This window comes from Pleurodeles waltl, chromosome 1_2, assembly GCF_031143425.1.
Source record: "Pleurodeles waltl isolate 20211129_DDA chromosome 1_2, aPleWal1.hap1.20221129, whole genome shotgun sequence".
NCBI lineage: Eukaryota > Metazoa > Chordata > Amphibia > Caudata > Salamandridae > Pleurodeles > Pleurodeles waltl.
The window spans coordinates 795,572,359-795,589,125 of NC_090437.1; the positions used below are offsets into that span (position 1 = coordinate 795,572,359).

The window sequence follows — 16,767 nt, forward strand, 5'->3', positions numbered from 1 at the left end:
CTGTGCCTGTCACCTGAGCACAGCGAAGACACCTGCGAGGCCTGTCGTGCGTTCCGGTCCCGAAAAACACTCCGAGACCGTCGAGCCAGAAGACTTCAAATGGCGTCCGCACCGACAGCCCGACGGGAGTTCGAGGAACAGGAAGAGGAAGGTACCTTCTCGATCCAAGACTCAGACTCCGAAGGATTCGACGATACACAAACCGTGAGTAAGACGTCGAAAACCACACAAAGAAACATTTACAAGGCCCAGGGGACGCCACTGCCACCAGGCCATGGCTCAACCCATAAAATCGGTGACCGACCGTCGGCACCGAAAAAGGCCCAAACAGTGCCGAGATCGTCCGACTCCGGTCGAGACACCGGCACGCAGCCTTCTCGGGACCGAGAAAGTGCTGGAGACAAGCCTCGACACCGAGATGCCGGTGTGGACACGGCTCGACGCCGAGACAGCGGCACCGAAACAGATCGACGCCGAGAGGTTTCGGCCCCGAAAAGGAAAAAAGTCACCTCGGAGCCGAAAAAACACGTAGACAAAGTTTCGACGCCGAAACAAACTGCAAGCGACCCAGCTTCAGGCTCTTATACAGAAGAGCACTCGCTAACCTCCCAAATGCAGAAGCATAGGTTTGAGGAAGAGCTACAAGCAACTGATGCGGACCATACGCAAAAGCGTATCTTCATTCAGCAGGGGACAGGAAAAATAAGCACCCTTCCCCCCATTAGGAGAAAGAGAAGGTTGGAGTTCCACACGGAACAAGCACCACAACCAAAAGTGGTGAAAAGAGTTACACCACCACCCTCTCCTCCGCCCGTGATTAACGTTTCACCAGCACAAACGCCATCACACTCCCCAGCTCACACCACCATGAGCCAGGGTGACCAAGACCAGGACGCATGGGACCTATACGACGCCCCAGTGTCAGATAACAGCCCAGAGGCATACCCTACAAAACCATCTCCACCAGAAGACAGCACCGCGTACTCTCAGGTGGTGGCTAGAGCAGCACAATTTCACAACGTAAGCCTCCACTCAGAACAGGTCGAGGATGATTTCTTGTTCAACACACTCTCCTCCACCCACAGCTCCTACCAAAGCCTGCCTATGCTCCCTGGTATGCTCCGGCACGCAAAAGACATATTTAAGGACCCGGTCAAAAGTAGGGCAATCACACCAAGGGTGGAAAAAAAGTATAAGCCGCCTCCTACAGACCCGGCTTTCATCACAACACAGCTGCCACCAGACTCTGTTGTTGTAGGAGCAGCTAGGAAAAGGGCCAACTCTCACACATCTGGAGATGCACCACCCCCAGATAAAGAAAGCCGCAAGTTTGATGCAGCTGGTAAAAGAGTCGCAGCACAAGCTGCAAACCAGTGGCGCATCGCGAACTCCCAGGCACTACTTGCGCGCTATGACAGAGCCCACTGGGACGAGATGCAACATCTCATTGAACATCTGCCCAAAGACTTCCAAAATAGGGCAAAACAAGTGGTTGAGGAGGGACAGGCCATCTCCAACAACCAGATCCGCTCCTCCATGGACGCTGCAGATACAGCTGCACGGACAATTAATACATCTGTAACTATCAGAAGGCATGCATGGCTCCGAACGTCTGGATTTAAACCAGAGATTCAACAAGCAGTTCTCAATATGCCTTTTAATGAAAAAGAACTGTTCGGTCCAGAAGTGGACACAGCGATTGAGAAACTCAAAAAAGATACGGACACTGCCAAAGCCATGGGCGCACTCTACTCCCCGCAGAGCAGAGGGAATTACAGCTCATTCCGTAAAACGCCCTTTCGAGGGGGGTTTCGGGGTCAAAGCACACAAGCCAGCACCTCACAAGCCACACCGTCCAGTTACCAAGGACAGTATAGAGGAGGTTTTCGGGGACAATATAGAGGAGGGCAATTCCCTAGAAATAGAGGAAGATTCCAAAGCCCCAAAACCCCTACTACTAAACAGTGACTCACATGTCACTCACCCCCTCCACACAACACCAGTGGGGGGACGAATAGGTCATTATTACAGAGCATGGGAGAAAATCACTACAGACACTTGGGTTCTAGCAATTATCCAACATGGTTACTGCATAGAATTTCTACAGTTCCCTCCAAACATACCACCAAAAGCACAAAATTTAACAACACACCATTCCAATCTCCTAGAGATAGAAGTGCAGGCACTATTGCAAAAGAATGCAATCGAATTAGTGCCAGACACACAAATAAACACAGGAGTTTACTCACTGTACTTTCTGATACCAAAGAAGGACAAAACACTGAGACCAATCCTAGACCTCAGAGTAGTCAACACTTTCATCAAATCAGACCACTTCCACATGGTCACACTACAAGAAGTATTGCCATTGCTAAAGCTGCACGACTACATGGCAACTTTAGACCTCAAGGATGCTTATTTCCATATACCAATTCACCCATCGCACAGGAAATACCTAAGGTTTGTATTCAAAGGAATACATTACCAATTCAAGGTACTGCCTTTCGGATTAACAACCGCACCAAGAGTCTTTACCAAATGTCTAGCGGTAGTCGCTGCACACATCAGAAGGCAGCAAATACATGTGTTCCCATATCTAGACGACTGGCTAATCAAGGCCCATTCGTTAATAGAGTGCTCAAATCACACAAATCATATCATACAAACCCTCTTCAAACTAGGGTTCACCGTCAATTTCACAAAATCCAAAATTCGGCCACGCAAGGTACAACAATACCTGGGAGCCATAATAGACACATCAAAAGGAGTAGCCACTCCAAGTCCACAAAGAATTCAAAATTTCAACACCATCATACAACGCATGTATCCAACACAAAAGATACAAGCAAAGATGGTATTACAACTCCTAGGCATGATGTCATCATGCATAGCCATTGTCCCAAACGCAAGACTGCACATGAGGCCCTTACAACAATGCCTAGCATCACAGTGGTCTCAAGCACAGGGTCACCTTCTAGATCTGGTGTTAATAGACCGCCAAACTTACCTCTCGCTTCTGTGGTGGAACAACATAAATTTAAACAAGGGGCGGCCTTTCCAAGACCCAGTGCCACAATACGTAATAACAACAGATGCTTCCATGACAGGGTGGGGAGCACACCTCGATCAACACAGCATACAAGGACAATGGAACGTACATCAAACAAAACTGCATATCAATCACCTAGAACTTCTTGCAGTTTTTCAAGCACTAAAAGCTTTCCAACCAATAATAGTTCACAAATACATTCTCGTCAAAACAGACAACATGACAACAATGTATTATCTAAACAAGCAGGGAGGGACGCACTCCACGCAGTTAAGCATGTTAGCACAAAGAATTTGGCATTGGGCAATTCACAACCAAATTCGCCTAATTGCACAGTTTATACCAGGGATACAAAATCAACTCGCAGACAATCTCTCTCGAGATCACCAACAGGTCCACGAATGGGAAATTCACCCCCAAATACTGAACACTTATTTCAAACTCTGGGGAACACCTCAGATAGACTTGTTTGCGACAAGGGAGAACGCAAAATGCCAAAACTTCGCATCCAGATACCCACACAAACAATCCCAAGGCAATGCCCTATGGATGAACTGGTCAGGGATATTTGCTTACGCTTTTCCTCCTCTCCCTCTCCTTCCTTACCTGGTAAACAAACTCAGTCAAAGCAAACTCAAACTCATATTGATAGCACCAACTTGGGCAAGGCAACCCTGGTACACAACGCTGCTAGACCTATCAGTGGTACCCTGCATCAAATTGCCCAACAGGCCAGATCTGTTGACACAGCACAACCAAAGGATCAGACACCCAGATCCAGCATCGCTGAATCTAGCAATCTGGCTCCTGAAATCCTAGAATTCGGGCACTTACAACTTACCCAAGAATGTATGGAAGTCATAAAACAAGCAAGAAGGCCATCCACCAGGCACTGCTATGCAAGTAAATGGAAGAGGTTTGTTTGCTACTGCCATATTAATCAAATACAACCATTACACACAACTCCAGAACATGTAGTGGGTTACTTGCTTCACTTACAAAAATCTAACCTAGCTTTCTCTTCCATTAAGATTCACCTTGCAGCAATATCTGCATACCTGCAGACTACCTATTCAACTTCCCTATATAAAATACCAGTCATTAAAGCATTCATGGAGGGCCTTAGGAGAATTATACCACCAAGAACACTACCTGTTCCTTCATGGAACCTAAATGTTGTCCTAACTAGACTTATGGGTCCACCTTTTGAACCCATGCACTCCTGCGACATACAGTTCCTAACCTGGAAGGTGGCATTTCTCATCGCCATTACTTCCCTGAGAAGAGTAAGCGAGATTCAGGCGTTTACTATACAGGAACCTTTTACACAACTACACAAAAATAAAGTCGTCCTAAGGACCAATCCTAAATTTTTGCCAAAGGTTATTTCACCGTTCCATCTAAATCAAACAGTGGAACTTCCGGTGTTCTTTCCACAGCCAGATACCGTAGCTGAAAGGGCACTACATACATTAGATGTCAAAAGAGCATTAATGTATTACATTGACAGAACAAAGAACATCAGAAAGACTAAACAACTCTTTATTGCATTTCAAAAACCTCATGCAGGAAACCCAATTTCAAAACAAGGTATAGCCAGATGGATAGTTAAATGCATCCAAATCTGCTACCTTAAAGCTAAACGACAGCTGCCCATTACACCAAGGGCACACTCAACCAGAAAGAAAGGTGCTACCATGGCCTTTCTAGGAAACATCCCAATGCAAGAAATATGTAAGGCAGCCACATGGTCTACGCCTCACACATTCACCAAGCACTACTGTGTAGACGTGTTATCCGCACAACAAGCCACAGTAGGTCAAGCTGTATTAAGGACATTATTTCAGACTACTTCCACTCCTACAGGCTGATCCACCGCTTTTGGGGAAATAACTGCTTACTAGTCTATTGCAGAACATGCGTATCTACAGCGACAGATGCCATCGAACTGAAAATGTCACTTACCCAGTGTACATCTGTTCGTGGCATCAGTCGCAGTAGATTCGCATGTGCCCACCCGCCTCCCCGGGAGCCTGTAGCAGTTTGGAAGTTACCTTCAATTACTTATATATGTATCATCTCAACCTTAAATAAGTGCATACTTAGTCACTCCATTGCACTATTACTACAATTCAACTCCTACCTCACCCTCTGCGGGGAAAAACAATCGAGGATGGAGTCGACGCCCATGCGCAATGGAGACAAAAGGAGGAGTCACTCGGTCCCGTGACTCGAAAGACTTCTTCGAAGAAAAACAACTTGTAACACTCCGGCCCAACACCAGATGGCGAGCTATTGCAAAACATGCGAATCTACTGCGACTGATGCCACGAACAGATGTACACTGGGTAAGTGACATTTTCATTTCTTTACATTGCCCTTGATTACTAAATATGTGAAATTCATCACATATTATCAAGTTTCAGTGTTACAGGAGCAGTGTCTGACAATACCTTTTTATCTATTAAAGAAGATAAGACTATTTTGCAGATACTCTTGGTGAGAATGTAGAAACGTATTCTAGGGTGACTTATGGCTGTTTGAGTAAAATGTAAAATCTATCTGATCACTGTTTTGCGTCCACCACATGCCTTTCAACCCATATTCTGCATGCCTGCAGGTAGGGAAGGAGTGAGTTGCCAGTATGTTGTGTTCGCAGATTGGCCAATTGTAGTGGAGATCAGGTATTGAAGTCCCCACTTAGTACCACACCTCTATTAGCATGTTTTGATTAGATCTCTGTAAAAGGCTTCATAATGAGCACCACTCCGTATGGTGGTTTTAGTCTATAAACTCTTCATGCCAAAGATGCTACCCTTTTTTTGTACGTGCAGCAACCTCCCAGTGGAACACCCTATAGCGGAACTTCAAAGTTCCACTGTTGGGGCCCCTCTTAGAATTATTCTGACACTGGGTTGGTACTGGGTTTGTCCATGCCAAAGGTCCACCTGTAGCAGGATCGTGCCGAGGCTCCAGCCTGATGGAAATAGCCTCTGTGGGTTGAGAGCGGCCCTGCAAATGGCGCAACAGATTTTGCTTGATATGTGTTCAACTCTCTGCTAAAAAAGTATCCTCTCCAGGATTGACTGTTACTTCGTCAGGGCACTGAAAAGTCCTTGATTGTTGCACTCCTCAGCTAAGAGTATGAGGCAGCCAGCTCCCTTGTGAACTACCATTGCTGTCACCACCTGCTTCAATTTTATGAAATGCCTTTAGACAAGGTTCAGGAACAGTTTCCCATTAGGTTTGTGGCACATCGTGTGCTAAAAAATTTAATACAAGTCACCCTAAGGATCCCTGGAGTGGAGCTCATTGAGGACACATCTGTATGGATTCTCATCCAGTCCACCTCACAACTGTTGTTCACTTTACCACTTCAGTGCCATCAAACGGTTTACGTCCAAACTCATCTGCACCAGCCAAACATGGAGACCATAATGACCGAACAAAATGACAGCCTTCAGCGAGTGCAGATTGACCTTCGAGCCAGAACTAAATAGCAACTATTTCAGACATCTCCAGTTAACCAGTTATCTTTTTAGATCACTGTTAAATGTATGTTCTTGCTTAAAGGATGCAACAAACGCTATGACCCCCATTGTGGATGATTTCACCAACTTTCAAGCACTCGCTGAGGCATGTTTTATCGGCACTTCTCTGCAGTTATTGTCAACATTCCTCCTACTTAATTATTGCACCTTGACTAGACACAGTGATGCTTGATCATCACTCTTCAGACCTCTGTTCAATAAAGCATCAGTTCGGCTATGCCTTTTGTGAAGGTGTACTAGTCGAAGGTGTCACTAATCAGACCTCTTCTGTCATATTAACTTTTATTTGCCACTCCCATAGAAAGAAGTGATCTTAACAGCACCTTTGATCTCTGAAAAGAGCCATCATCCCAAGTTACCTAAGCAACCGGATGGATAACGCTTCCAACGCATGTGTTACCTAAGCAACCAGATGGATAACCCTTGCAACATATTTGCTAAGGGAATCATCAACAACATGGATTGCTGCTTAGAACTTACGTTTGTTTCAAAACGCAGTTCCATTCCAAAGGTCACAGCCTTAAGATCCTGTTGTCAGTGATTCCTGAACTACAAATCATATTTTCAACACTTATCATGATCAGTTCACATCCCGGTTAACCTAAGACATGAGCACAGCAATAAGCCAACGTATTACATCTTCGTCTAATATTATTCCTTCCCGCCTTTAAAGAAGTGGAAGAACATCAATTCCTTCATGAATTCCATAAAACATGTACCTTTATTAACCTTCAGAGAAATCTGAGAGTTGCTCGAAAGGGAAGTTATTATGCCAGTCTACCAACTAGTCCCCCGCAGAGTTCTCTGAATCATCCACATCAATAATTAAAATGGCTTTGATACCTACCAAAATGAAGTGTAGGACCTTAAAGGCACGATGGATTAAACTCCAATCACATGCATCTGTCCACCCTAAAAAGTCTTTGACGTCCTGTAACAAAAACGTTCTTCAGAGCTTGTGCTTACTGCCTTTTAGGGAGGCTGGTGGAACGCAGTAAACACAGACAATTTTGTGGCTCACTCTTCAACAATGTTGCCAACCTATACTGAACAGTTTAGACAAACGTTGATAGATACAAGAATATTTTGTTTGTCAGTTATATTGATCAATTCCAGTCATTTTAGATTCATAGCCCTTTTTTGTTTCATTTGTATTTTAGATCCATTTTCCAAGAAGCAAAATTCTAATAAAAAGTTCACATTTAAAACATCTACCAAACGCTGGAAAGAAAACATTGATGTCTCTGAGAAGTTTTGTGTAAGTTACTTTGATTGCTTTAGCTATTATGTAGATCAGCATTCTTCTCTGTCTATTTGGTTTAAGTTTAAGTACAATACCAGGTTGTATCTCTAGCCTCAATATATGTTGGATGGGGTAGCTGGGTGGTCCTAGCGGTCCTTATCTGTTGCTTCTTCTTTCAGTATTTCGATGTAAAAACTGCATATTTTTTACTTAATTAATGCACTTTTCCAGCCTGTACCAGGACAGGATATATCTGTGGAAAAAGGTTGCATCCATACAATTTCAGTTCGTCATATGTCCATATCAGAAATGCATAGATATCAACCAATGAGTCATGAGGTAAGAATTGTTTATTAATTTATATTTACCTTTACTAAAGAGGTGCTGCTGTCACCCTATTACCTTAATTTTCTTATGTAGAAAGGGAAAAGCCATCACCTTTTGTAGTCAATATATCAAGCAAGGCCTGTGTCTTGACCACCCTTCAGTGGGATTTCAGGCGAATGGTGGAACTAACAGATAGCAAATGTTTTTCTGGATTCCTGGGTCTTTGACACATTTTATGTAGGTAAGGAAAACAGGATGCACAGTCCCCGCTTAGGTTACTGGATTATGGTTGACACTACTTGTATGCTTTCACTGGTAATAAATCCAGTCCTTCTACTTCTGGTCGACTGGGCTGCGTTTCTCCAGAATTTTGATTTCTGTTACATATGTTCATGGGGTTTTCTGGCCATGTAGTAAACCCTTAGTTATCTCCTATGCCTGTCAATGAGTCAAAAAATATTAAAATCATATGTTTGGCTTCACCCATGTGTCTGCTTTGTCTGGGACTGTGTTCTCTGAACTTGCTCCGAAGATTCAAAGATTGACAGTTTTTCCCCACTGGTTCCTTTATTTTAGTTTTATTTTGGGTTTTCCTTAGAGACTACATGTATTGCTGCATGTGTTTTCATACCCTTGTATGGTTCTTGCATGATTAAGGGTCAGGATGCAACTTATTTCCTCTGAAGTTGTTAGTTAAAATTGTAATCTGAATAACGGGATTCTTCTCGGATAATGATCATTAGAATTACACAGGTTCTCTTTTTTCATTTCAGTAGATTTTTTTTGAAGATTTGTAAACACGTAGAGAGAGTAGTACAAGCAAACATTGGTCAGAGAGAAGAAGCAATGGAAATGTTATTAATTAAGGCAAATGCCCATAGGTGTTTACAAATAAAAGGAAAAGAAAAAGTGTGTTGTGGGTGTACATATCAGTTGTAATCAGATTGAGTGAAGTAAGAACGATTGAATAGTGTAACTGATTCAAAAACCTATCAACATATTGAAATATTAGTGACAAGAAAGCACAATCTGTAGAATATATCCTTGCATAAACCACTCATAAATAAGAAAAGGTAAAAACCAGGGAAAATGAAAAGCATAAAGCAAGGAAAAGAAAACAATAAGAAAATATTAAGTTGAGAGACCAGGAGCCAAGAGATTACAGTGAGGTATGCACAAAATATGGATCATTAGGTGGGAGAAGAAGTACATTGTGATGAATTCCTGAGAAAGGAGTCAAGTGAGGACCATTACATATGTAAGATTTTGAGGGTTACCCTCCCAACATTTGAGTGGGTGCTTCTAAGACAAGTGACTCAGGCCCACTATGTGTGGAATGAAACAAGTTGAGATCTTTCAGGTCCATGAGGCTATCCTTAATAGCAATTGTCAACAGAAGATCCAAGAGAGTTAGATCTACTTGTGAAAGTGGATTAGGAGCTGCATATGGGACCACAATTATTGATATAAAATCAAGGTCAAAAGAAGATTTTGCACAACTGGTATCCGATATCTTCCAAGACTTGGGTTAAGCATGGACATTTGAAAAACATGTTCAGGATCACCACAGTCCTATTTTTTACAGGACCAACAACTATCAGTCAGAGAGGTGCACCCTAAAGAGTTAATAGGGGGCCCAATAGAGGAATAAGAAAGCAACAAACTTTGTTTGAGCTAAAGATGGTATACATTTGCGATGAAGGAGGTAAGTACAAATTGTGTGCCATAATTGTGTGGAAGGTATGTTACTGCCATGGGATTGGAAATATTCGGACCATTTAGATTAAAGAGGGAAGTCTTTGTGGGTGTGCATAGTAATTTTTAGATCTTAAAAGCAGCATGTCCCATCGGAAGACAAGAACTTATGAAAGTCTACGTCAGAGGGCATATTGGCACTGTAGAGTAGTAAAAGAGAGAGCTTAATTTTCTGAGTATAAATCACAGGCCAAATTAATGCCTTAAGACGGCCGTGTGGGGGCCAATCTTAGGCCAGATTGGAGTGTCAGATTTTTTATACCACCATAAGGACATACAAGAGGATCTGGGTCGCTACCCAGATGTTTGTCCTCGATTCGTAGAACATTTTTCATGTTTGACATAATGCGGTGTGAGGGATCTATTGCCTTTGAGGTCATTGAAATCAAAGCTGTCAGGAAATTGATAGCATTGTTGCTGTTCTATAAGCCATGCTGTTTGGTTGAAGGGCGTTGATCAACCGCTAAAAAGCTGTTTAGTCATTAAACCAGTTGGGACAACTACAGCCAACCTTGTTGAAGTCCAACCTGAATTTTTATATGCTGTCCTTGGTTTCTTATTACTCCATAGAAAAGCAGAATTAATTTTATTTAAGTAGATGAAGGTCTGCGAAAGACAAGAACATAGCATGCTCAATTAGCAAAAAAAAATCACCAAAGGCGTTATCATTTTAAGAGATTACATTCTGCTCCACCAAGAGATATGCCTGGGGAACCAGGTAGAGAACAACCCTTCAATTTTGTTGAGGGATTTTTGTTCCTTTTAGGAGACTGTCTGAGAGATTTCAATTAAACCATATTCGGGCCTTTAGAAATCATAAATTTTTTACTAGACCTGCAGGTCAAGTAACTTGAATAAGCTACTCAACCTAACTATAATGTACTTGACCTGTAAACAGGACTCAGATTGTGTGATCCTATGCAAATATTTTATTTTACAGTCTCCTTTTCTTTCATTCTCACATACAAGTGCACTTTCAAATATGTGAGTTCAGCATGTCTGCTTTACAAAAAAAACTCTTTTGTTTGGTTAAATAGACTAAATGTTTGCTCCATCTATAATAATAATCTAGCTCACATATGATCCGTGACTTGCCTTAGTTTACTAATAGCATTGCCTTCAGGGCAGAAGTATTTCCCAGTTTATGTTTAAACACTCACTTTCAAGAAATATTTTACTAAAGCATGATGTGGTAGCACACTGCCATTTACAGACAGTAAATGTCCAAGATATGTCCACAAACCTTCCCACCAACTTGCAGCTTTACTGATAAAACTATGTAGTGTATTAATAATCTGTGGAAACTGGGTTTCCGGAAACATGTTTATCATTTGCACATCACTAAGTAAAGTGTTCTTAATTGCTTTTACCCTATTAAAATATGTTGTTCATCACATTGAAGAACGTAAAATGGTATTTTACAGCTACTGAAATGTTTGTACAGTTGACTTAGTTATAAACCCGCCCAGCCTTTCATTTAACAGTATTTATGGCAGGTCAGACAGTTCACCTTAGACAATCCTGGAAATCTGCAGTCATAATGGAAAAAGACAAACTGACTTTTGACCACTTTCTCTGAACACTGAGCAAATGTAACAAGAACATGATTTAAAGGCATCTTTTTCACTTTCTGACTGAACAGAACATCTGTTCTTGGTCAACTCACCAGAAAGGGCGAGTAGGTCCTAAAAAATAGCTCAGCCTGATAAAAAATGACTTGCGAGTGGTCGAGTAGATTTTTCGAGCCCTGATATTCCTAGGTATATTAGTTATGTATTTTCCCAAGTCAGGCCTGATTTAAGTACACAGATAGGAAGATAGTGAACATTGAGTGAAAGCACCTCAGTTCATCTTTATTAAGAGAATAGCCGGAATATGCAGAAAAGGTTTACTACTATTTGAGATGGCTGGGATAGCAACGTCTGGAAATTCCAAGTAGATTAAAATGTCGTCAACGTACCCAGCTATTTTGAAACAGCTGTCCTTGAACTGAAAATCCTGAATCTCCTGGGATCCATTGAGCATTCGGAGAATGGAGGTCTATCGCTGGTAAAAACGGGAGCAGGCATAATGGACCTCCTTGTTGAGTGCCTTGTTGAAGACTGAAAGATGATGACAAAGTACCATTCATTTTGATTCTGGTTGAGGAGTTTCCATATAACGCCATGATCATTTTATGGAAGCGTTCCCCTAAACTGTGTTGGTGTAAAATTGCTTCTAGATATGGCCATAGCTACCTTATCGAAGGCCTTTTCGGCATCCAGTGCAATAGCAGCCGAATGAGGACATGGGGGGAGCGAATCCTTTTTGATATGACAGAAATTGTGAATATTGTCACTGGCCAATCTACCCCTAATGAAGACTGACTCAGAATGATTAATTAATTTAGTAATGTGAGGTTCTAAATGTCTAGCGAGAATCCGTTATTTCAGTTGGATTTGTAGAGCGTGGCTAATCACCCATGAGGGCATCCAGGCGCTGGTTTATGTTGCTGCTGGGTCTTACTCGAATAATCAGGTCTTGAGTCCTCTTCTGAATTCCAGCAGGGAAGCTGAGCTCCGTAGGTGTAATGGGAGGCTGTTCAAGGCTTTCGTAGCGAGGTAAGTGAAGGAGTGTCCTCCGCTGTTGCTGGGATGAATGCGGGGGTGTGAGCAAGGAAGATGGAGACTGAGCGTAGGTGCTGGACGGGAGGTGGAAATTCATTCGGTGTTTGATGTACTCGGGTCCTAGGTTGTGGAGGGCTTTGGAATCGTGAGAATCTGTGTCTAAATGTTCACTTCGATCATAATCAATGAGATTGAGCTAAAACTTGTACGTGATGTAATATCTGTTCCTTCCTTTGGGATAACCACAATTGTAGCCACACTAGATGAGGTTAATTGAGTAAAAGCTGTATTCATTGCGTTTAATAAAACATGAGTACAAGTTTTCTCAAAGCTAGCTGGAAAGTCATTGGGCCCAGGTACTTTGCCATTTGAGATGCATTTGATTGCCTGCAGGTTTGACTTCTCAGTAATCGGGAATTCAGCTGGACTCTTTCGGTCTCTGAAAGTTCTCATTATGGTAGAGAATTAAAAAAACTGTAGTGAAGATTCTTTAGAAGCGAGATTGTACGGTGTATAAAGAGAAGCATAAAAATCTTTAATGAACTCCTAGACTATCTGTTGTTTCAGTTTTCAGAGTACCATTAACAGCCTTGAGCAGAGGCAATACGATTAGCATCCCTTTTAAAATTCAAGAAGGCTGACGGAGTCTTCTCAGCCTTTTTGGTATAGAATAGTTTTTTCCCTTTTTGGACAGGGACCCATCACTGAGCATGTTTGCTAATGATTTTGTTATACTCTTATTTAAGCGACTTGAGGTTGTCACTATAGTATGGTCTTTAGTATATTTAAACAGTAAATCTTTAGCTTTGATTTCATTAACTAAGGATTGTATAGCATAATTGATGTCTTTACGATTGACAATGCTTCCTCTACCGGAGCATTTTAGGATGTCTCAAGGTGTTACAGAGGAAGGGACCGAGTCCAAATTGTGTATGAGAAAATCGCTTAGTTTTTTAAAAAAGTTATTGCATCCTCCAATCGCTCTAGTACCTCATGATTTGTTCGGCAGGATCGGTTCTTAGGTTATGGGGGGGCTGATGTATAAAGAGACTGTAAAAGCTGTACAATCTCTTAACAATAGTCTGTTTGATCATAGGAGACAATGAAGACTGAAGTAAAGAAGACTCAACTAATATATAGTAAATCCATGACAACGTGTTGTGTGCAGGGGGGGAAAAGGTGCTGCCTGTTGGTTTCTGTAGTCGCCAAACATCACTTAGGGCATGGGCAACACACGTCATGCATGTTCTTGCGGTTCAAGGTAGCCTGTAGGAATAAGAGAATTGTCTATCAAAAAAAGAGGCCATGAATAGATTAAAGTCCCACCTTGTGCAATGTGTGCATTGTTCGGGAATAGGGATAGTTTAGTAGCTAAGGAAGACCAGAGTTTAGGGAGTCACTATTAGGAACATTAACAGCATAAATTTCCATAGTCCCACACTGTAAACATGTTATCAACCATTTGCCCACATCATCATGCTCAGTAGAGATTGAGAGCCCAGGCAAACAAAAAATCTGAGTTAGTACACAGTTTTTCTTTGAGACAGCAACAGAGCAAGTTAGATTTGCAACTCATCCTTGTCGCATAGGCATTACTTCTTCATAGCCAATTTTTGTTTCCTGTTGGAAAATCAAGTCGCCCCAATTGATTTACAATAGTCAAGAATTTACTTCCTCTTCACTGGGTGGTTCAGCCCGTTAGTGTTTAACGAGACAGCCTTCACTTTAGACATGACCGGGTGGGGAATTCTCGAAACCCATTATGAATTACAGATCTGAAAGCAAGCAGATGCCTACTGAAGCATCCTGACAAACTCTTGAATACGAAATAAAAACAAGTACAGCAGATGAGGTCAGTGGAAGACAGTCGGAAGACCAGGTGCTCAAAATAATTGGTTAGGAGGGTTCCTCCACAAAACAATTCAGACTCAACAGTCTAAACAGTGATTATTGCAGTATGAAAGCAAAGAAAACCTTATCAGGAAATGTAGGAGAGGAGGAATACACATTATTACATTCAATTGGTGTAATTATCTAATGGCCGTAAACTGTTCAGTACTAATCAGACCATGTACCTAAATACAACAAAAATACAGTGAATAGTAAGAAATCTCAATAGCTCTTATCGTGTACGTACTATACACCATTGAACCATAAACTCGTACAAGCAGCAGTAGGTTGGTAAAACATATTAACCTAGTGCATTACAAAATATACCACTGAATCATACATCCTGTAAAAGCAGGGAAAGTTAAGAAAACCTATTAACCAAGTAACTTTACCAAATAGTCTTTAGTGATAGTCCTCAGCTCCAGAAATACATAAAGTAAACATTTGTGATCAAGCAGGTGTAAGAAAAGACAGCACAACTGGATTCATTGCCTGACATCGACGGTGGGAAAATTGTTATACCGTGAAAGGAAAATCGCATATAACATGATCCACGCCGAACAACAATAGCGAACAGCGTGGATACATAGGGATCAAGTAATAGAGCTATCTTCTTCCATCCGAAGGATCTAATTTATTTTCCAGGAAGGAATCCAAGTCTACTGGTTCTGAAAAAATTAGTGCCTTCCCTTTAAGGGCAATCTTGAACTTTGATGGGTCATCGAAGGAGGATTGGATATAATTGTCCCCAAGTGTCTTTTGGAGAGCCAGAAAAACTTTTCCTACTTTGGACTGTCTCTCTCACATAGTCTTGCAAAATTTAGATCCTCATGCCTTTCCAGCTGAAAGATTTAATCTTCCTCATATGAGCCATTAATAGCTCTGACTGTTAGTGACCGAGAGATTTGAACATCACTGGTCCTGGTTGAGTAGCATTCTTGGGTTTGTGAAGGATATATTGAGCGATAAGGGGAGCCAGGTTTGCAGGATGGTGATCGTTGAGGGGACATCAATGTAGTCATTTATCCTGAGCATTATTTCGATCCTCTAAAGTGTTGATCTTTCCCTTAGCTTTAGTTTGTCTAATACTTACATCTTTAAGGTCTTTCTGGATTGCAACTACTTCCACCTGTAAAAGATCAGTGTTCGTTTGATACTTCAGACAATGTCATGTATTGAGTTAATTTTTTTAAGATAGTTTCTGTGATAGAGGCATCTTCAGATGAATTGGGAACCGGAGGTTCCTGCTTAGATCTTTTTAGGGCTTTCAAGCACTTTTTATGGAGAGTGGGAAAGTACCAAAAGACAGATAATTAGCAGTGCAGCATAAAGGACCAGCCTGTATGAACAGAATCCATAAACTTATATTGAATTGTGCCAAATATCAATGCACTCCCAGTTATTATGGGAAGCAATTATGGGCATCTGTATAGAATATTGTGCAACAGGGCAAAAAGTATAACAGAGTTTCACCTTGGAAGGATTTTACAGGTTATCCAAAAGTATCAAGAAGTAGACAGCTGCAACCACAGGTGTAGCTAATTTAGGGTAGCTACCTAAGTGCCCAGTGTACACAGTGCTAATGGTAAATAGCAGATTCACCACAATCACTGAATGAGGCTATGGCTATCTGTAGGAAAGTACCATCTTGCCTGGCATGTTACCCCCATATTTCACTGTATATATATGTTGTTTTAGTTGTATTTGTCACTGGGACCCTGCCAGCCAGGGCCCCAGTGCTCATAAGTATGCCCTGTATGTGTTCCCTGTGTGATGACTAACTGTCTCACCGAGGCTCTGCTAACCAGAACCTCAGTGGTTATGCTCTCTCTTTGCTTTCCAAATTGTCACTAACAGGCTAGTGACCAATTTCACCAATTCACATTGGCATACTGGAACACCCTTATAATTCCCTAGTATATGGTACTGAGGTACCCAGGGTATTGGGGTTCCAGGAGACCCCTATGGGCTGCAGCATTTCTTTTGCCACCCATAGGCAGCTCTGACAATTCTTACACAGGCCTGCCACTGCAGCCTTAGTGAAATAACGTCCACGTTATTTCACAGCCATTTACCACTGCACTTAAGTAACTTATAAGTCACCTATATGTCTAACCTTTACCTGGTAAAGGTTGGGTGCTAAGTTACTTAGTGTGTGGGCACCCTGGCACTAGCCAAGGTGCCCCCACATTGTTCAGGGCAAATTCCCCAGACTTTGTGAGTGCGGGGACACCATTACACGCGTGCACTATACATAGGTCACTACCTATGTATAGCTTCACAATGGTAACTCCGAACATGGCCATGTAACATGTCTAAGATCATGGAATTGTCACCCCAATGCCA

The 16,767-nt window shown here is 42.0% G+C and overlaps 1 protein-coding gene across 4 annotated transcripts in view; it reads left to right on the forward strand.

Annotated features, from left to right (window-relative positions):
- LOC138304164 (uncharacterized) overlaps nucleotides 1-16,767 on the forward strand; it is a 266,322-nt gene that overhangs the window by 127,578 nt on the left and 121,977 nt on the right. For 2 of the 4 annotated variants that reach the window (XM_069243994.1, XM_069244010.1), the window contains exons 6-7: nucleotides 7,761-7,858; nucleotides 8,075-8,182. In XM_069243994.1, coding sequence (XP_069100095.1) covers nucleotides 7,761-7,858; nucleotides 8,075-8,182 — 206 coding nt within the window. The remainder of the gene's footprint in view (nucleotides 1-7,760; nucleotides 7,859-8,074; nucleotides 8,183-16,767) is intronic. The other 2 variants (XM_069244002.1, XM_069244018.1) reach the window with 1 other exon arrangement.